General features: G+C 41.0%; 1 protein-coding gene and 1 long non-coding RNA gene across 3 annotated transcripts in view; one reads left to right on the plus strand and one right to left on the minus strand.

The window, feature by feature from the left end:
* RASSF3 (Ras association domain family member 3) overlaps positions 1-21638 on the minus strand; it is a 93353-nt gene that overhangs the window by 57117 nt on the left and 14598 nt on the right. The window contains exon 2 of one of the 2 annotated variants that reach the window (XM_023931570.2): positions 20710-20834. In XM_023931570.2, the coding sequence (XP_023787338.1) occupies positions 20710-20834 (125 nt within the window). Of the gene's footprint in view, positions 1-17716; positions 17800-20709; positions 20835-21638 lie in introns of those variants that run through there. The other variant, XM_023931576.2, reaches the window with a different exon arrangement.
* LOC111932521 (uncharacterized) lies at positions 6151-12461 on the plus strand. Its single transcript, XR_002866190.2, has 5 exons — positions 6151-6243; positions 6673-6799; positions 7143-7306; positions 10796-10984; positions 11104-12461. It is a non-coding gene; the product is annotated as an uncharacterized LOC111932521 (long non-coding RNA).

Raw genomic sequence — 21638 nt, forward strand, 5'->3', positions numbered from 1 at the left:
TCGCTTTTCAGTCTCCCCTGGCTGAAATCTTGTGAGGGTGCTTGCATGCTCTGGCAAGCAGCACCTGTGGCAGCCCCACAGCTGCAGGCAGCAGCCTCCCATGGGGTGGGAGCAGTGAAGGGAAGCAGGACATGGGCTGTGGCAAGGAAAGGTCATCACAGGAACTAAACTTCCATACACCCTCTAAATCTGCTTTAGTAGCCCTCCAGTTTCACCAGTGCTTTGCAGGAAGAGTCTTGTTAACAACCCTAGAAGTATTTCATTCTAGCTGCTACGAATTTGCCAGATGCCTCTAGCCCCTGGCTGTTTCAGGAACCCTTTTTGTCATTTCTGGAGTGCTGTGAGTCTCTCTCTCTCTCTGTTCCTCTCATTTTCTGCCTTCATATGTCCTTGCAAACCCTGTCCCCAGCCCCAATAGTCTTACTGATGATTAGTCCCTATGGGACATGCTAAATCTTAAGTTATGCTTAGGATTGAAATCCAAAGGGGTTCCTACCAAATAGCACATTGGGTTTGGCTTCTTTGTAACATATATAACTGGGAAATATAATTATTCCATTATGTTAGTTATTTAAATTATGCTCATATAACAGAAACATGTCCTAAAAACAAGTTGCAGGGGAAGAAAGTTTGTAACAGATTGTCCCTTTAAAATCTGAATAAAAAATTAATCATGTGGGCTTAGTTTTTTCTACATTCCAGCTGAAAACAGTAGTAGTAATTTCAAATGATCAAAGGAAAGCAGTAAAGTTGAAATACAACCAACATAGAACATCCACTCAGGCCTGTAGTTTCCTTACACCAGTAAACTTTCTGTTTACTCATTTCTCCCATTTGTTTTGAATTAATAGCTCAGGTCTGTTTAGTACCACTGGCAGCAGTGACAATTATCCTTTGAGTCATACCCCAGCAACTTGTTAATTCAAGCAAGGTCATTCCAGCCACTCAGGCACATGAGTGCAGACTGAGAACAAACAGGAGCCAGGTAAACAGCCTCTCCCCATCTCCTGAAGAAATGCCATGGGGACAGGTACTTGTTATGGCACTCACAATCTTAGACAGCATTGTCAGGAATCCTTTTCTGTCTCTTAAAATTCTTGATTCTGCCCAAACCTTAAGCCCCTTTGCTGCAACTTTTCATCCAAAATCCTCAAAAAGAATGGGATAGCTGGAAATGAAAAATAACTCATGTAATTACTTTCTTACATGTTTGCACACTGTCGCTCACCAGATCTCAGGTCTTCATCTACCATACTTGGACTGGTCAGAAGATAACAGAAATCAGTGTAAGTTCACCTTTCCCATGCCAAGGGTTGTGCTCAGAGCAGTCAGACCTACATTAGTTTGAAAGGGGAGAGAAAGTGGATGGAGCAAGAAGATTGTGCTTGTCTCCTTTCTTGTGATGCTGCAAACATGTGGCCACCTCCCTAAATGCACAGTTTGACTGAAATCAATACAGCTACTCATAATTGCAAACATGCACATAGTTTGGAGGATTCTTTATCTTGTTGCTACCTAAAGCTATAAAGATAAAACTGTACCTTCCTGACAGTTTTGGAATTGCCAACATCCTTGTGTTAGAGTTGATCAGCTTTCCAAAATATTCTATACTCTTTTATCACAAACATATGTGTCATTAATTCCACTTAGCAAGATGACTCAAGGTTGGCCAGAATAAGACTACAAGTACAACCTTCCCCAAGGAAATATTTCTGCAGTTCAAAGACACTGACATGGAGTCTGGCCTCATCATGTGGTATCAGCACTCACCTTCCCACATCCTGCCCTGCCCCAAAACCCACTGGGACCAACTGAAAGACTCCATTTGCCTTTGAAAGCATCTTGATAAAGCTGATAAAGCAGTCCTTTGCTGTACTGGTGTGCATTTTCCTATCAGTCTTTTTGCATCCCATTTAGGCAGAAGTGCTCTCCAAAACAGACTTGTTTGTTAGCAAGTTTCCTTTCTTCCTCTCCTGTTGATTATAGACCGTATTATTAAATAAGTACTTTCTTGTCAAAGATCCAAAAAGGTAGATTTTATAATACAAATTATGAAAAAATATTTCGTATGTCTGGCATACGTTAAATCAGAGGGCTTCAGAGAGCTGAGCAAATGTACTGAAGTGAGAATTGCCCTGTCCTTCACTCTCATTTCCAAGGCTGGATCAGGGATATGTCAGTACTAGCAAGAATTCAAAGGTGAGAGCCATATGGCAATCCATTCCCTTCAGCAATAGCCTTTTTATCTTATGCTATAGTCAGCCCCAACAATGTCGGATAAAGTCGGTCAGGACCCAGATGTAGCCCAGAAACCCTAAGTCAATAAACAGGTGAATAAATATCCTTATTCACACAGTCCCATTGATGTGAATAGTCAGACATAAGTATAAGAAAAGGTTGGCTTATGGGAAGCTTAGAGGCCTGGGAGTGCTGTCATCCAACTCCCTACAAACACCCACGCCTTGCCAGGGTAAGCAGTGGAACTACTACACAAGAGAATATAATCTTAAGGAAATATTCTATAACAAAGTGTACAGAAAACAGACATTCTCCTACTTTTAATTCAGTTCATAATTGCTAACAGTGTATAAAAATACTTGGGGCGGTAAAATTAACTAGGACCTTCTGTTTTAAGTATAGAAACCACAACTGTGGAAGCTCAGCATGCTTTGTGGATACCACGAAAATGTGAGCCCTAATGCGCTGTAGCTGCAATCTGATTCCCAGCATCTGTCCTCAAACTGGTGAATTGGTGGGGGAAGGGGCCTTCTGGTCTGGGAATCACATCTCAATTGTCATTTCCTAGAAAAAGAACTTGAAATTGTCTTGTCATACTGTTTATCAGATGACATTTTGCTCTGTTTAATAAGTCTGACTGCAATAGATTATAGAAACTCCCTAGAAGCTGCCCACATAAGTTTAGGACTTTCTCGTAAATCATCTCAACAGCAGTCCGTGAAGACAACCATCCCAGAAAAACAGTGCTGTTTGACAGGACGACAGATCTGACAACTTGTTTGCTGAAAAGCCTGCCTAATCCATCCAGTCCACCCTTAGCTGGAAAAACCTGAAAAAAACCACCTTGAAGCGCAGTGCCCTGTGCCTGTGGAGCCAGCCCAGCTCACTGAAATGCTGGGAGCTGCAGCAGGGCAGCCCCACTTGCCTGCTCTGCCTGCATACTCCTTCCCCAGCTCCAAAGCCCAGCGGACAACGGGAGGAGCTGCCAGCTGCTAATGCAAGGTAATTCAATTTTGGACTCTGTACTTCTGCAGCGCTGCCCAAGATTAACATTTTTCACATTTTCAGCAAGATGTGAGCACCTTTAAAAATTTTGCCCTGAATCGAGCTTTCTCTTAGCTAAATCTCACTAACTCCTTTCATATTTGGTCTGTGTCCTAATCACTGGCCCAAGACCTTTCTGATTCCCAACTTTGCTATCACCCTCTTCCTCCCTCATTGCACTGCTGCAGGAGGAAAAAATAAGTAAGACAGTTTGAAGAAGAGACAGGAGAACAGGAAATGGAAAAAATCAGAAGAAATAGTCAGCAAAGTAAAACCCAAATTGAAAAGGTAATATTTTAGAATAGAAATAAGTTTTCCTCACCAGAATTCCATAAAATTCCAAAACAAATGTCTGTGGAGATTTCTGTGTGGAAAAGGAGCACATGTTTAGGAAAGCTGAGATGTATGCTTCTAATTTTGAAAGAAGATTTAGACAAAAAAAAATACCGAAAAATTAGAAATGAAAATAATAAATAGTCTGTGTGAAAAGGCAGCTAAGGAAAGCACAGGTATCAGGGCTGAGAAGATACTGGAGAACTAGAAAAGAGAAAACAGAAAACCACAACATTTTATGTGCTTCTGTTTTTCTTTCAAAATTACGGAATGATGTGCACACAGCATCGCCAATCCAGAGTTTAGGAGATTTAACATATGGAGGGAAGAGGAAGGGAGGAAGTGGACGCTTCACATCAATGAGAAGTCCAGCAGAGCTGCAGATCACACAGGGCTGTAGCTTTGCCAGAGGCGTCCTGGCTCAGAATGGCTCTTGCTCTCCTCTGCCTACATTTTATCTATCAGAAAGCACTTTGAGGGAAAAAAGGAGGTGACCAGAGGGGAAAAAACCCAACATATGCACTTAAATGCAGTAGGAGCACCATTCCCACCCCGAGGGAAAGAAGTCTTTTATGCCCCCATAGACTGCCACTCTGGTCCTGTGGTGGGTGAAGAGGTCAGAGCCTGAGCCCTGGGCTGATGCAGGGAAGCTGACATTTCTTATTTTTATCTGTTTCATTAACAAAATCCCCATGATGTTATAAAAGATAAACACAAAAGGGGATACATTTGGGTCTCAAAGGCATGTACTTTTAGGGTGGGAAATGGCTCTTTCATGACTGACTGCCTCAAGCTTAACATATTCCTGCAAATCCTTCATGCAGGGCATGACCAAGACCCTCATTACTTCTCTGGCCTGCAGCAGAGGTCAGACATGGGTCAGTATGCAGGTCACAAAGGAAACTATAAATCTAGCAATTGGTATATTTTTATCTATTTGTTATAGATAGTTTTTTATACATGACATGTACATGACCTAGAATTTAGAGGACTTGAACCAACACTGCCAAATAATTCCCCTTCCCAGCTCAGCCCCAGGGTCAGGTGCTCTGAAAATCTTATTTCATATGTTCATTTGTGAGCCCTCTTTTACAGCAAATCAATTCATTTCCTTCAAAACAAACCCCAGAGGTTCTTCCAAGGGTAGTCAGCACCAGGAATCACTTCATCATGGCAGTGTGGAGTCCCCCAGCCTTTTTCTGCATTTCACTATCCTCTTACACTATCCCAGCCAGTGTCACCTGCTCAGCACCCCCCCCTCACGTTTTCCAGCACTTTGAACTGATAAAACATGCATGCCATATCCAGAGTCCACACATGCAGGCTTGTAGGACACAGCCTGCTCTGAGAAACGTGGACCTGAGGTGCTTCACAGGACCTGGCCGGATGCCAGAGGTCACTCCCTAGGATGGAAGCCTTTGGCCACAGAGACAAATAATCATAGCTGGCTCAGGAACCGTGCTGCATCTACTCATTATTTTTCAGACTTAAATTTAAAAGCAAAATATTTAATTATTTTAATTTTACAGTCTTATGTTTACATGGCTTATATTTACACTGTCTAGAATGTTAATCTAAACAAATGTTTCCTAAATTTGAGTGTCTAAAACTTTTTTCCAGAAAAAAAACCTACAAAATAAATTTATTTTCTTATTTTATCGAGCTTGCATGGTTACTCTTTCCTGTGATCTGAAGAGGAAGGATTTGAGATTTTAGTATTGTCATCTGGATGGACATAAATGGTGGAAGAATGTGTTAAAAAGAGGTTTTATAGTGCAGAGACTTGAATATGAAACGTTGCCAGTTGTGGGACACAGAAAATTGTACAGCAATCCTACAGAAACAACATCTCTGGTATTTTCCCACCACAGCAACATCCAAACTCTGATGCCATGGCTGTAGATTGATTTTTTATGGCTTTAAAGAGTGTAAACTCTGAACTTCTGGAAACTAAAGTAGTTGTAAATTAAATAATTTTTTTATAAAATCATGTGTAGTTGCTATCCAAGGCTTTCACTTCAGCACACTTAGGTACTGCTCTTACAGAAGGCAGGGGTTTCAGTTTAGCACATGCAGAGGGGCCTTATACAGGAGCAGTCTGTGTTTAAGCTCTGCCTCTCCAGCATGACCTGTGCTTCATGAAAACTTGGAACATCCCAAGAAGAAGCTGGGGGAAGGGAAGCAGAGGAGCAAAGCAGATGTGTCTTACTCAGGCTGTCTTACAAGCTATGATTCCAGCATTTGGTACCAAGCATATGCTATATTTTCTACTTGAAAGCTGGCTGCCACTTCAAATGAAAATGGTTTTGTATGTGCTGCACCATAAAATTACACAGACACACAGACACAGAGGGCCACTCTAACTAGCTGTTTACCTTTGTGCTTCTACCACAGTACAGAAGTTATAATCGGAGGAAGGAAACTCCTAGGAGATGTGAAGGCTTTAATTGTTTCAGCATGCAGATGGTTTGCATTACAGCAAATCAACACAGCTCAAGGTCAATTCATAGTTCAGCAATAGCTGCTTTGGCAAGTGAGCTTAGTTTGTTTACACCTCTTCTGGGAAAGTTTTAACTGCTATGTTACTTATTTTATAGATATTTCTAGACTTAAGAAACATTGCAACAGGTGAAACTGGAGGAGCGTATGTTGCCACAGCCATTTTCCTCATGTCTGATGCTTAGCAATTTTTAGAGCAGCTAAATATAACTTTTTTCCTACAACATTTGAACAACATGTTTCATCGTGTTCTCTTTTCTGTTACTGACATAGAAATTCTCTGTTAAAGGCTGACAGACATCTCCTACAATTCCAATTTCCTTTGCTATATTGAGATGTGCCACGTAATCTGTGCACCTAGAGACTGAAGTAGGACACAAGTAGTTACTCCTGTCCTTAACTATCAATCTGAGCTGCCTCTCTCTGAGAGGTTTCTGTTCCTTCTGCACAGGCAGCTCAGCTGTTCCTGTGGCAGCTGCTGAACCACCTCAGTTTAGGGCTTGGATGGTTAGGATAAACTGGAACAAATTTTTTTTTTTTTCCCCTTAATAACACCAGGCTGAAATCTGCCACAGTAGAACAGCTGCCTCATCAGCTGAGCCATCCCTCCAGGCAAAATGGAGCTTTCCAAGAGGAGAACAAGCTGGGTACTGGGGCAGTGGAGGACTACTATAGCTACACCAAGGTAAGATGTCACTGGTCAGAGCTTGGAAAGCTCCCTGTAGGAGAGGAATACAAAGCACACTGGGGCACAAAGCACCAGAGCCACATGCATGAGCCACAAGCACTTCCTTTTATGCAATTTACCAACTGGATCCCAGATCTATCTGGGTAGCTGCAATTACAAAGGCAGTGCCATCAATGCCAACTGTGAAGAAACTGCATCTGGCATGAACAGTGCATAAATTTTGCTTTAGAAAGGATGATCTTTGCTCCTCCCACCTTGTCCTTAAGATCTGCTGGTCGGTGCTTATTCTCATCAGCCATACGCTGTCTCCATCATTCACCCTCTACCTCTTGTCCCACAGGAGCAGTGCCAGACCTGACATAGTCATGGGGCAGCACCACATCTGAGCCTGCACTCAGTGTCGGGAGTGCCGGACCTGGAGAGCAAACCACAGCAACGCACTGCCAAAGAGAGGTTATATGCATGTGGCTCAACAGATGTACAGCTGTCTGTCCATATGTGCAGGTAACTTAACACTGGGAGTGCTCCTCCCCTCCTCTGACATGGGACCACTTTAGCAGAGTCACAGGGTAATTGAAAGATGGGTTGGACCTCAAAGTCAGTAAGTGGTAAGTGAGCTTGCTGTCTTACATTCAAAACATGTCAGAAACATCATTTACGATAGCAGCAGAACAATGCTAAAAAGCTCATGCTCTTTGCTGTACGCACTAGGGTATCTACCTTCATTTTATTTGGAAGTCTTTCTAAAAACTCTTTGTTTCAAAGACTTGTTTTTAAATTAACTTATTAAAAGTCTGCAAAACTTTTAAAAATATTTTTGTGGCCAAGGTGTGAGGATTTGAAACAGAGAGGCACACCAACACTGCAAGCCATAGCTAAGAATTTCACATCTGTGTCCTGGAAGAAATCTCCTGCCACACTGCACTCGTTGGTCCTCGGTGTGGCTTTAACATCTGCTTCAGCATCTGCTCTTCCAGAGGACTTGCCCCTGTGTGCTTGGCTGCTTTTGAAGGCCTCCTGCAATGGCTCAGGATGGCTGGCAGCGCTCACCAGCGCTCTGTGGCTGTGCAGATACCCTTACAAGGCAAGGCAATCTCCCCCCTCCTCGGCAGGGCTCCAGCAACCACATCCACCCCTGTACATCCTTGAGTCCATTTCAAATAACTTTGGGAGGCAAAAGGCAGCCCAAGCTCTAGGTCTAATTCTTCATGTAGATGATAAGCTGAGGTGTACTTACAGGACAGTGACTAGAGTCTGTCTAGCTCCTAACTTGGACAAGAGACTGCAGGCATCTGGACCAGAAAGTGTGCAGCTGCCAAAATTAAGCAGGCAGCTGGAATCAGAGCAAACTGCCTCTAGCAGCTCTGCCAACAGATTCTGCAGGTCAGCTATTGAAATTATTTGCACATCAGCATATTTCAAATTTTGAATGCAGCCTTTTGTGAAAGATGACAGTGAGAGCATTTGTAAAGAAGGGGTTGTTCTCGGACAAAAACAATTTACTAAAGAATCCATTTCCTTAACCAGACATCAAAAATGTGGAAGGTTTTCCTAAAACTGGCACCAAGAGCATATCTGTGACATGGAGATAATTACTGGAAGTAACTAGTGAAACTGCCAAATCTGACTACAGCAGAACTGCCAGATTTTTTTTCCTTCTTAACTGAAGCCAAAACACACAGGTGACTTATAAGAAATGAAAGTATGGAGAAGAGTGTAAAATAAGACAGCTCTTATGCACAGCACTTTAGCACAGTCTAGAGGACTTGTCTATGAAATGCTGCCAGCCGTTGGACCATGGCCAACTCATCTTAAAATTCAGATAGCCTGAGGGTGGGTGGGCTGGAGGCACACACACATCAGAGGCCCCATGGCTCAGGGACATGTACCCCAGTAGGCAATCTCAGTCCAGAGAAGGCTCAAAACTGCAAGTTGAGGGTACTTTAGAAAAAAAAAGATAATGGATGTTTATAAACTGTTAGTGAAACTGGATCTGTAGCAGCAAAACTCTGTTTTTACTGTCTCTGCTAGACCCTACATCTCCTTTTTCACTATCTATCCTAATGCCATGATTCTCAAGAACCCCCCAAGAGTGGGGCTGCTCTGGGAGGTCCAGACAGTTTGATGAGACACAGAGGGAAGAATAAAAAATCCAGATGGCTCATGTCAGGCCCTCTTGTCCCTTTTCTGTCTCCCTCTTTCCCTGGCAGTGGGTCCTCTCTCTGGCCCCACATGGGGGATGTATGTGTCTGACAGGCTGATCCTGCACTGTGTGGAAGGACCTGGTAGCAAAGGGGTGAAGCCCAGCAGCCTGGGGTGTGGGTTGAGGAAGGGAAGTTGTGGGATCTGTGTAGTCCAGCATAGCTTGGAAGGTTCCTACTGGGAGATGGAACATGGGATCTCAGGTGAAGCCAAAGGAGAGAACTCCTGACCTACCCACAAAGGGTAGTGTTAAGGACACTTCTCAGACAGACAGCAGCTGCCAAATGACAACTGAAAATACAAATCCTAGGTATTTTCAAAACACTTTTTTCTTGTATTCATCCACTCCAATGTATTATTCTTGTCTTTAGTTATATCTGCTGATTAGGGGAAAATAATATAAAGAAGTCAGTAAAATCAGAATTCACAAATACAAGTGCCAGAGATTTTATTCCTTCCACTCCCTCATACTGAGTTAACTCTGAATTTACCTTCATCTGTAATCCTCTACTTTAAGAAATTAACCTTGCTTTCCTCCCACAAATAATGGATTCTTTAACAAATTCAGTAATATTCATAGAAGTTAAAGGTAAAGCATAAAGAAGAAACAATCAAGTTCTCAGAACTCATAACTCTGTGTCACCTAGTGCATTCATTCACCCATAACATTTTGCAAGAAGGAGTTCATCCACCTTGTGGTGATAGGTAAGGAACACTACTCACAACCATATCTAAAACCAGCTTCTACTTCTGACTGCCCAGACTGAGACTTACTTTAAGGCAAAACAAAATAACAGATTTGCATGCCATGGGCAACTTCCTCCCTACAAAACAACAAAGAAAAGAAAGCTGGAGGCCAACAACTAAAAGTTAAATCAGCACATTTGAAAACTGAGGCCAAACTGACTTGCTGAGGGCCATATCTAATCAGTCATTAGCAGAGCAAGGACTGCAAATCTGGCTTCCTCAGCCCCTGTTTCATGCTCTAATTCCCACCTCCAACAAACTGTTTTATAATAATCATAAGACCTTACTGATTAGTCATATATGCAGATAAGGAAATCTCTCTTCAAGGTTACTGTAAAGGAAAATATTACTCAGGATGGCAAAAGGAAGGCCGAGGGAAGAGAACAATGCAAATGGAAAACAGAGTGGAGTATAGACCAAGAAGTGTGCCTCTAAACCAAAGTTCAGGAGTACTGGGAAATATGAAAGTAGTGTTCAGCCTTGTGATACACTGGCCTTCCTTCCCTAGAGAATAATGTTGCAGAATTTTCTGATAAGAAATTGTCATAGAAAAGCCTAGTGAAATTAAGACAATATAATTTTTATCCTGAAGTCAACTAAGTGAGATCCGCCCCAGACAGGATGCATGGTACTGACCTCATCCTGCTGTCCCATAGTAACCATCATCACTGCTTTGCTCTCACCTAGGATTGTAAAGCAAAATAATCAATGATTGTATGTATCTTCCTGTAAACGAACAATCTGTCAGAAAAGACAAAGCCCTAAAAGGGGATTTACTATGGCTACAATACACACTTGCAAGCACCAGCAGAGAAAGATGGAGAAGTATAGGGTATGATTTAGGCAAATCAAGTAATTGTAACCAGCTATCCACCTTACTGCAACACATCAGCAGGCAAAATACCTGAAAAAGGCATGTACAGCTTTCCATGGGTTCACAAGACTAATTGTAATATATGTGTCTGAAGATCTCTTGAGATTCCATGATGAAAGTTTTCTTCTCAAATGTAAAAGGGAGCTAATTTTTTCCATTTTTCTCTACAGATTATCCAAACAGGTCAGGCATGTAGAGACCAGCCAAGTTTGTCCTCTCAGGAAAATGTCCAGCATCCAAGCATCATGGTTTCAGCATCGTCTGGGCCAGGAGCTGATCCAAAATTCATCCAAAGGAGGGGCCTCTTGATTAGGAACCAAGGCACAAGTCATAAGGAATTTGAAGGTCACAGATGAAAGGTGATCAAGATGCAAACTACTGTTGGATTGAACATCCCAACTGAGATGTCACAACCATAATGTAAGGTGTGTATCTTGAAAGAAGTGATAAAGGGATTTAATCTATTTTTTTTTTCAAGGTTTGCTACATCATTTGTGAGATAAGCATTCAGAAAAAAACAAAGCAAAACAAAACAGAACAACCAAACAAAAACCAAACCAACAAACCAGCCCAACAAAAAAACGATGACAACTGATCATCAGCATATTATTTGAAGGACAAATCAGATCTGAAAAACTTGTAGGAGTATACGTTTTGTATCTGTGCCTCTGTGTCCCCAGGAAACTATAGAACAGCCTTTTCTATCCAGGCAGCCTTTTTCACTTGGCAGTGAAGTATAAGGTCTCAGGAAGCAGAGGTGCTGAATCACCAGTGGACCTATGCTGCAGGAATGGAGACTTACTGTAGCTGAAATAAAGAGGGGAGGGAACATGACAAACAGGCTATTGCTTGAGAATTCCTGCAAATTCTAAGAGAACCCAACATGTTTTGATTTGGGGAAGCCAGCTACTTCTTCATGCTTTGGGTAGGAACAAGGCTACTCCCCAAAAGGTTAAATAGTAGGACTTCAGTGTTGTTGCATTTAAATGGCATGTAACTGGTGACAATTTCTCCTTTCCCGGTAACATATTGAAGCATTAACACTACACCACTGAATTTTTACACACCTATGCACATTATTTGCAGAGTAAATGGGAAAGGTTTAAGTTCTTATCCCCAGTTCCTGTGGAGCACACTGATAAGAGACAAGAATGGAGCTTCGCTGTAGAATGAGATCCCTCGGAGAAAGGGAACACAGAGTGCAGCACATGCACATAGCTTGGGGGGAAACTGAGCTCCCGTGAACAAGCAGGCTCTTCTGCACTGAGGAAGAGTCTGGAGGGCAGCTTTTAGGCAGTGTCACCAGTTAGAGGAAGCCATGAATCAATATGAAAAAATGCTACCTGCTGTCATTTGATTCCTGCTCTCTGGGAAACAAGACTTTTCATTTCTGTAAGAAAAACAAACAGAACAACATAGGGCTCTGTTGTCTACCCATTTTCCTAACAGCTGTCTTTGTTACTGCTGGTTGGCATGCTACTTGGATCAAAGACTGAGAAAAAAATTTTTCCTATCTTCACCCAGCAATGTTATCATTAAAAATAATCAAAAACCACTCCCCACCTTCCTTCCCCACCAGGGAAGGTTTTGCATCATGCCCTTCCTGCACTGAGTCAAAAGGCAGCAGCAATCTCTTCTGTGTATATTTCCAGCAGCTGCTAATGCCATAAAACAAACAAAAAGGCTGTAATTCTTTTTAAAAAAACCCAGATAATATGAAACTGGAAGAGTATTTGAGAACATGGGATATGAGTTTCCCAACAGTTCTGACTTTCTTTTCTAATCAGTTCTCACTGCCATCTCATTATTTGCTCAGGGCAGGTCTACGTGGGATGAATCAAGTAGTCTGCATCACATCACAAGCCCAGCTACCTTCCTAAATATTCAAATACAAAATAAAATCAGCCTCTTGAGTAAGTGCACTAGAAAGTGTCTGATATTAAATTGACCCTTGTTATACTTGAAAACCAGTCACCCCTTTACCCCCGTGGATTAATAGATTAGGAGAAACCTGACATGGCTGCTGGTAATTCTATTTAGACTGAGGTGTTTAATGGATATGAAAAACATAATCAGGCCATGAAGCGTAGAATGAAAGCCACTGTTACTCTGTTCGCCAGCCTGTCTCTAACTGAAAGGCAAAGTTCAGTACTCCATCTGTCATCTACAGCATATGGACTATTGAGAAAAATCAGCTAGGACTTCACTGAGACAGAGATTTGCAGGGCCCAGCATTTACACCCCATTTAATAATTTCCCTACCAGTGCTCATTTTCTTTTCATGTTTTGAGGGTTCAGTAAGGCACCCAGGACACTACTGTGGTCAGTGATCTGTCACCCAGCAACTGTGCAGCTTCCATGTACAATGTAATCTACAACATAAAGCAGCAAAATACACATCTTCAAGCACAAGCTCTGAAGCAACATCCATTTGCCTTCACATGCCACATCAAAACCAACTCTCCTAGTGGCTGCTGTCCTTATCTGCATGTTGAAAAATCTACCCTGAAGATAAGACAGAAATAAATGCTCTCTGCTCCTTCTGCTGCAGTCACAACCCAACCCTCAGGCTCCACAGGGAACTCAGTGTTTTAAAGTATCGGTTCTCCTTGAACTTTTTCTCCAACCTGATTAAGCAATGCCATTTAAATACTGGAGAACCACCTGGAACATACAGGACCTGCAAGCTTGTATTACCTGTATTAAATTAGCAATGTGATCATCTGTGCTCTGCTGAGCCTGCGGAGATGCTAATCTCAGATATAATCTAAGATATTAATAACTTTGAATTAGGAAGAAAACTGGCACAATAAAAAATACAGTAGGTGTTTTGCATCCTACACCTGGCACAACACTGACAGGAGTGGAAAGGATTGTGAAAAAATGTGTGTATTAGAAATACATAGTGGAAAAAGAACATTGATCTTACAATGGCAGCTGACAAAATGGCAGGTTGAGGCTGGCTATGTTTTTAGGAAAACGTATTTTCTAGGAAGACAATACAAACCTCTTGAATATGAAAACACCTAACTACAAAAAAAGTGCATTTCAAATGTTCCCCTTGTCTAACAGGAAAATTTTCCTGTAATTTGAAGCCTTGTCTGCTTCTCCAATGGAACTAGAAAATCAGTGCTGTTTGACTATATGGATCTGGTTGCTAAACTATTGAAAATTGACCTTCTCTAGGTTTCAGTGATGTGTACTTTAAGCAGTGAGCTTGTTACCTTTATGTTTCAAAGGTCAGGCCTGAATATTAACCAAATACTTAACATGGAAAAAAAAAACCAACAAGCCCAACTTAAGAAAAAAAGTTTAAAGATAGATTTACGTATCACTGTCTTTTTTAAAAAAAAAAGTTTAAAAAACATAATGGCACACAAGCACAATTCAGATTGTTCCTGTGGGCTGAAAATTTCCACCAGTAAGCTGAAGTTCATTCTGTTAAAAGTATCAGTTCTGGTATTAACTCTGGTGGTATGATGATACAAGTCCCCTCACCACGTGCCCCACCCAGTCTTTACTTACTGTGCTTTGAGGTGTACTCTGAGTTCTAAAACCCTCTCCTTGTTTAAATGTGTCTTTTGGATTTATCCTACTTGCAACATTCAACTACTGCCTCAGTTATCATCGACTCAAGCGTTTGTTCAGTGTGCCCAAGAAAACCCAATAGACTCTTCCATGGTGCTTGTGCCAGAGAATACTGAAGAAATCCAAATATCTGATGGAGTAAAGTCAATTCTTTAAAATGTTACAATTAATTTATGATTTAAAGTCAGTATTGTACAGAGCCCATTTTAATAATATTTCTGTGAGGGAGGGTTGCAAAGGGTAGTGCCCCAGGAACTGTTGTGGATACTTTCAAATTATTTTTTGAAAGCTTGGAACTAATTTCTAGTTTATATAATTGATCAAGCCTTTTATTTTTGCCAGATATATTTCCCTAATAGTAACCTGAGCAATATACACAGTTGGAACTGAAATCAGCTTCAGTTTTGGTTTAAAAGCTTTTGCAGTTACTGTCAAAATTTAAATCTTGCTTTGCCTGCCAGAACAAATATAATTCAGTTTTCCTCTTTTTCTTTCAACCACTACCAAGCATAACCAGGTTTAACATAGATTTGAAATATGTGAGCCATAAACCCCATGCCCATTTCACAGAGTATACACCATTACTGAGAGTTAGTAGAGGAAAGCAATCAATAGCTCAAAGGTTGTTCTCATTATTAATCAAGAACTGCACACACCTACATTATGATATTCTGCTCTTTGTGTCAGTTTTTTCTCCATGGGTTATTTCTGAGGAAATGTTCAACTACCATGTCTTTTAAGGGAAGGAACTGAAACCACTTTCAGGTACATTTAGGTGACAACCTCAGTGCCCTTCCATGTCCAGAAATTTCTGTATTAGCACTGTGAGACCCTCTCATTCTTCATGGTATTCATACAAATTGAAGCAATCTGAGGGGGTGTTGTTATCCAAGTCATTTGCAACACGCTGTATCTCTTTCTATACTTTACCAAGTGCCTCAGGTCTCATACAAACTTCATCTCTCAGTTAGAGAAAATTTGAATGTAGTGAGACCTCTTTGGGAAGGCTTGACAACTTGAAGAAGAAAATAAATTATATCTGTGACTTACGCATGAAAAATTCTAATTTTTTAATTCAACTAGGATGATAGACAAATAGGAAAATATTAAAATCCACATAATGACTTTGATACTTGTTAGATTTTTGAGAAGGCCCTGGCAGGTTAGTCAGAGGTGTTGTGCCTGTAATTGGCAACGTGGTAGTACAGGAGAGGATTGCTGGAAAGGAGCTTCATTCATCCCACTGTGCTTGCTCATGGAAGAAATTGGCAACTCTTTCCCCAGCTTTTTCTGAGTGCTCTGTTACAAGACTGCAGAGAATCTGTATACATAGTTTAATCTCTATAGGAAGTCTGTTGAGGAGGGAAACATCTAGGGCCACACAATTTTCACCTGAACTATATATTTCTATATTTCTATATATTGCCATTGGGTGCCTGCAGTATGTTTGACATTGTGAGTTTTGTTTTCAAACGTTTAATCCCGCAGCCTTTGTGATCTGTAAGAACAGCTTCATGATGGAATTTCCTAGACCTTTTTATAATTAAATATTTATGTGTATATGTACGCACACTCAGAGAAAGGAGCTCAAAAATTAGGCCTTTTGAGCTCCAACGACTTGTTAACAAAGTCAAGCTGTGTGACCATATTCCAGATTCTGAGATTGTTTGATCACTCATGTGTGCACCCAAGCGCTCCAGTTGCTGGCAGAATTGCACAGGAGGGAAATCCACTGGAAATCAGTTGACTCTCTTTGCAAAATCAGCAGTTAAGAATCAAGCAGTAAGAAGTTATTCTTTCCCACTAGGGAAATCTTAAGCCTAGATTCTCAAACTGTGGCTCAACAAGACATTTGTTCAGGGTTATTTGGAGTTTAAGGTGTTCCAGCCACATCATAACACCCATCCCCTGTTGTGCTGACAGCACTGTTCACAGGCTGTATTGAGAACTGAAGAGCCAGTTGAGCTTTGCAGGGACAAACATTAGAAGTTACAACATTTTCCTGACCCATTTGAAAAGAGCATTGTCCAAAACCAGCAGTCCTGGTGCCACTGGGAGTGGAAGAGCAAGGGGAACACAGAAAAGTGTATGTGCATGAACAAGTGTTTAGGACCAGGAACTACAGCTGGGCACCAAGCTCTGCTGCACTCGGGGCACTGCCAGGTCACTGCATCAGAATGCAGTTTATATCACCTGTATCAAGAAGGAGATATATTCACATTGCCTGACCAATCTGAAATGGTGTTAGGTCATAGAGAGTTGGAGTCCAAAGCATTGTTTGCCATCATCACAAAATAATAATCTCCCTGTGTGAAGGAACTTAAGCAATTACAGAGGTGCCATGACTCTTTACAAGAGAAGATCTAACCTGTACCAGTACAAGACTGCTGCCAATATAATGACTTCAAGCTAGTGCTTTAATGTTACAAACAAACAAACAAAAAAATGCACTTCAAAAGAAAATAGTTATCCCAGGAGGAAGAAAAGGTACAAAGCCCAGGACTATGGTCTGTTAGCAAGTTATCTCTCTCCATAAATACTAAAAAGTTTGAGTATTCCTGCAAAATCCCATCACAAATTTAATTGATGTTCACTCTCTGGGTGACACATTCCCAAATATATGTGTGATCTTAGCAACTCTGCATTTGACTAGCATAGCTCATTCAAAATTTACTGGTTTTGCATGCCATGTGATTTTCAAAGTCATGATATAGATAAAGAAAAAGCAGGCATCATTGGGGAAAGCTCTGTGCCAAGAATCTAATGCCTATTTTAGCAATGTAGTGCAACACACAGCTCTGTAAAAGATGGTAATTGGTGCTCAGAATCCAAAGTCCTCCATATAAACCCTTCATAATGTTTACTTAAGAAAATCTCTACTTTGATCCAGTGGACTGAGCATGTTAGGTTGGCTCTTGGAGTGCCTCTTCTCACAGGCTTCAGGAAGAAGCTTAATTTTCACCTGAAGTGGAATTGATTTGATGTGTCCTATGGCCATTCCCTGATATCAACCAAAACAAGGGAAATGAAGACAACTGGAAGATCTGCTTCAAAAGCACAGTCCTGCTTATAAGTACAACCCTGCAGACTAGATACCATCCACAGAATAAGAATGCAAGAATAATTTTGTAAAGAAGACAGGTTCAGTCTTTTTCCCATCCTCTGACCCCTTCACAATCTTACACTAAACACCTGTTCAGTTTTATATATGAGATGCAGGTTCAAACTTTAAACAGAAGTTAAAAATCACCTTAAGGCTGATAAAGTCCAGAAAATTGTAGCATGGAAGGAAATAGTAATTTTGAGAAGGTGGCTGAGCTTGGAGTTGTGTTTAATTAAATAGTAACCTAATAACAGCTTTTGCAACAATGTTCTCATTCAGAGATGTTAAAATAATTTTTTAAAATTCTAATTCCTTTTTTATCTACAAGAGAAGTAGACAAGTCCTAGAAAGACAAAGTGATCTGAGCAGGTCAGTAGCAGAGGAAGGAGTGAATTCAAACCTTGCAGATTCCCGTGGTAGCTCCGTTTGCACTGTGCATGCGGGACAGGCGTGCGTAAAGAAAATCACCCAACAGGAAACATTCCAGGTTTTCTGCATGTAAATAATTTCTGCCTCAAAACCAGTGGATGATGGATGCTAAACATAGCATTTGAATTCTCATCTTTCGTGTATCAGCTGTCAGGCACCCACTGACCCACACAGCTAATGAGGAAAGAGGTTTGCAAAAACTGTCACCCACTGAAAGCGGCCAAAGTGTGACTTCTTCCAAGAGGAAGGAAATCAGTAGGACAAAACAGTACTTCTTTGATGCGATCTTGTTGCACACAAACAAATGCACATGAAATTTGGCTCCCCTAAGTACCGTAAGGCTCAAAGAGCAAGAGACAAATTCCTTGCTCAGTATTCATACCCAGGAGAGCACTAGCTCTTTTTTAGATCTCTCGCAGACAAGCGGTATGTGTCTTGAGTAAAAATTATTTTTAATGCCCTTCTCTCTCTGCTCCCATAGTATTTTCTTGCTGGCAATCGCACACACTTTCAAAACCTGTGTTGCCACATACTTCATACTCTCCATCCCTGCTACTCTGCCTTTCAGCATCTGAGTTATTCCTCTTCACTCTTCCCAGCAGCAAGACACACAGAGCTCACAAGAAACACTGTGTCCTCAGACACAGTTTGGGTGGCTGGAGCAGCATCTCTTCTACAAAATAAAATGTTGCACGTGCAGAGAAAATTCCGTGATGACCTGGAGGACACACAGCAAGCTCAGCTAGGGTGCTCAGAAATCTTAGAATCATAGAATCATTAAGATCCTAAGGCCACTAAACCATATTGTGTGCCATGTCTACTCATTTTTTGAACACTTTCACAGTGACTTTACCTCTTCTCTGGGCAGCCTGTTCCAGGACTATCCTGAACAATCACTCTAGTCACTAGAAGTCATTACACATTTTTGTGTGTATGTAATATTGCTTTTACTTATCTGGATTATTTTACTTTTTGGTAGAATTATAATTTCATAAAAATTGGTTTTGACACAAGTCTGTAGCAAGTTCCAATTTTTTTCCTACTAAAAAAGTAAAATTATAAAAATGCTTCCTGGAATCTGTCTGACATGTCTATGGCAAAGGCTGAGGATAAAGTCTAACTTTGTCCATCACAAATGTTTCCCAGATGGATTTTAGGCCTTCTGCATATGCTATAAGAATTTTGCTCAAGAGGAACCTGGAAAGGAAAAGTGCTGCAGTATTTTTTAATTTGGAATCCTCTGAGAAAATACCTCTTTGGTTGATTCACTGGTGAGTAAGCAATCATCACAGAGGAATGTAAGCATTGGGTTTCATCTCAACTGTACATTAATATTTCTTTCTGCTTTTTCCACCAAGTTAAGGTTGCTTTGCTTTGTGCGTCTTCAGACTATTTCACTGAAATGTCAGAGCATCATCTTTAGTTAATGATTGTGCTGCTGGGCTTCAGAGCTGACTCAGAATAAATTTTTGCAATCCTCAAGGAGGAGTCCCTTGCCCTCCTTAGTATTTAGTACCTTCCTTTAACTAGGGCTATGGCTACAATCACCTATGACTGCATATCCTGCAATTGATAAATTAAAGTAGGATGATAGTAATGACTTTGAAGACAAGTGGCATCTGTTTGATTCCTTAGACCAGACTGATTTCAGGAAAAAAACTTCAAAGCATAAATTGCTGTCTAAAAGGGGTGTCTGTTGTAGTGTGTTAATATATTTGTGCAGCAATCTTTCATGTACATAATTGGGCAGGTTCTGAGAGCAGTTATAGTACCTCCAAAATATATAATGTCCACTATATATAATAGAAAATACTGCAAAAAAAAAGATACTCAAGAATTCTAGTTTCTTGCCATACAAGACAAAATGGTCTTTTAAGACCTTAGCATAACTATTTGTAAGATACAAAAATATGCTTAACTTAAATAAAAAATGCTTATTCTGTACAACATTATTGAAAAAAACCCACCCAGCCCAGACCCAAACAACCCATCCCATAAATCTGATAACGTGATATCCCTTGGGTAGGAAAAGTGACACAGGGTGTACAACTGGTGTGTCAGAATATTAGTTTTATGTATGTGTGCATCTTATCATGGGGCAGAAGGAAGGGAAGAGGATACTTCTTGAAGACAGAAGTATTTTGGGTGGGAAAAAATTTTACAGCTGGTAGCTTGCAGCATGGCACAGCCTGTGCTTGGCAGTTCTGTGGATAATGAAAGCTAGGGTAGGCTGTTCTATGGATCTCTCTTGACTCTTACAGTGAACAACATAAATTCTTACACTGAATAAAATGAGCATGACCAATGATAGCTGGGTCTGGGATTGTTTGGTTTTTATCCCTCTCCCTCAATAAAAATATTTCTTCAATATGAATTCTGAAGATAGTGAAAGGGTTAAATTGACCACTGTGGATATACACATATCAATTTGTTTTCACAAATTACGTTTTGAATAACACTTTTCAGTCAAACCAGTAACACTATAAGTTTAGACCAGACCTGCATTAATGAAGGGGGTTTTTGGTGCTTAAATAGAAGGCTTGAAAAAAGGAACTTACACACAAAAAGACTTCCCACAATTCTTCATCCTCCCTCCCCCCTAAAAATAAAACCAGGCTAGTGTCTGTATGTTATCACAGGTGACATCTCAGAGGTTTCTACTGACTGGGTGTAAGTGACCCCACAGTTGCCAAAACCAACAGGAAAAACACCGTTTTGTGGGATTAATTTTCAGTCATTTTAACTGAAAACTTAACTGGGGCAGGAGTGACCCAGCTGGCAGCAGCCAGTTGCACCCGGACCCAGCTGTGCTGTGAAATCACAGCACTGGGTGGGAAATCCAGCTTTGCTGGCCATGCCTAAGTGAGACATTCTTCCCGAGCAGCCAGATGAGGCAGGCAGACCACAATTCACCACAGAGCTGACAAGAGAAAGCAGTAATTACATGAGCACGAGATCCCTTACCTGACCACTGGAGTAAGATGAATCTAAGGTGTCATGGGGAGAGAGGCAGTCCATTAATCTTCCATTCCGCCGGCAGCCCAGGTGCACCAGGTCTCGGCAGTGAGCATGGCAGGTGTACCTGCAGTCTTTAAAACCCACACACAGATGCCAGGAAAAGAAAAGAAAAAAGAAGAAAAAAAAAATTAAAATTGGAAATCAGGTTTCTGCAGGCAGAACATAGGAGTGAGGCACATCCTCATTTGCTACGTGACCTCAGAGAAATAACCACCTCTCAAGTGAATTTCCCCACCCGTATCAAAGATAATAATAGCTACACAGTGCTGGAGATGTGAATTCACCGGAGCGAAGGTGACAGTGCAGCACACCTCCCAGTGTCACGCTGACAGGCCTGCAGTCAAGCAGGTCTTTAGTTAGATCAGGGCTGCCTCAATGAGATGGTCTTGCAAAAGCTCTGTGCCACAAATGAGGCATTAGCTGTTGCAATGTAAGCACGAAAGGGGCAATTCTCAGAAAAGACACAACATTTTTGACTTGCAGACAAAAATTTCCACCCCCATAGAATTACTGCTATATGTTTTTGTAGGTGCTCATAGGAATATGAATATTGAAAGCAGAATAAGTGGCTTATCTGAAGCTTAATTATGGTGATAAATCACATAGGTGCTTTCAGTAACAATTCAGAAATTTCACTTGCTGGCTATTAAAGTCAACTAAGATGGCTATTAGAAATGTAAATTCATTATAGCAGGCAGATGGCCCTATCTCTATGGTAAGAAATAGATGATTCATACTCCCTCTAATCTCAGAGAAAGAATCACTTTAAGAGTATTTTCAAAAACAGCTTGTATTTGCTTTGAAGTCCTGTTGTGTTTACTGGTTTTCTATGTAAGCTGGGCAGAGTTCATGATGCCATCTTTGTCTAGTACTGA

This window comes from Cyanistes caeruleus, chromosome 4 (assembly GCF_971803275.1).
Source record: "Cyanistes caeruleus chromosome 4, bCyaCae1.hap1.1, whole genome shotgun sequence".
NCBI classification, from domain to species: Eukaryota; Metazoa; Chordata; class Aves; order Passeriformes; family Paridae; genus Cyanistes; species Cyanistes caeruleus.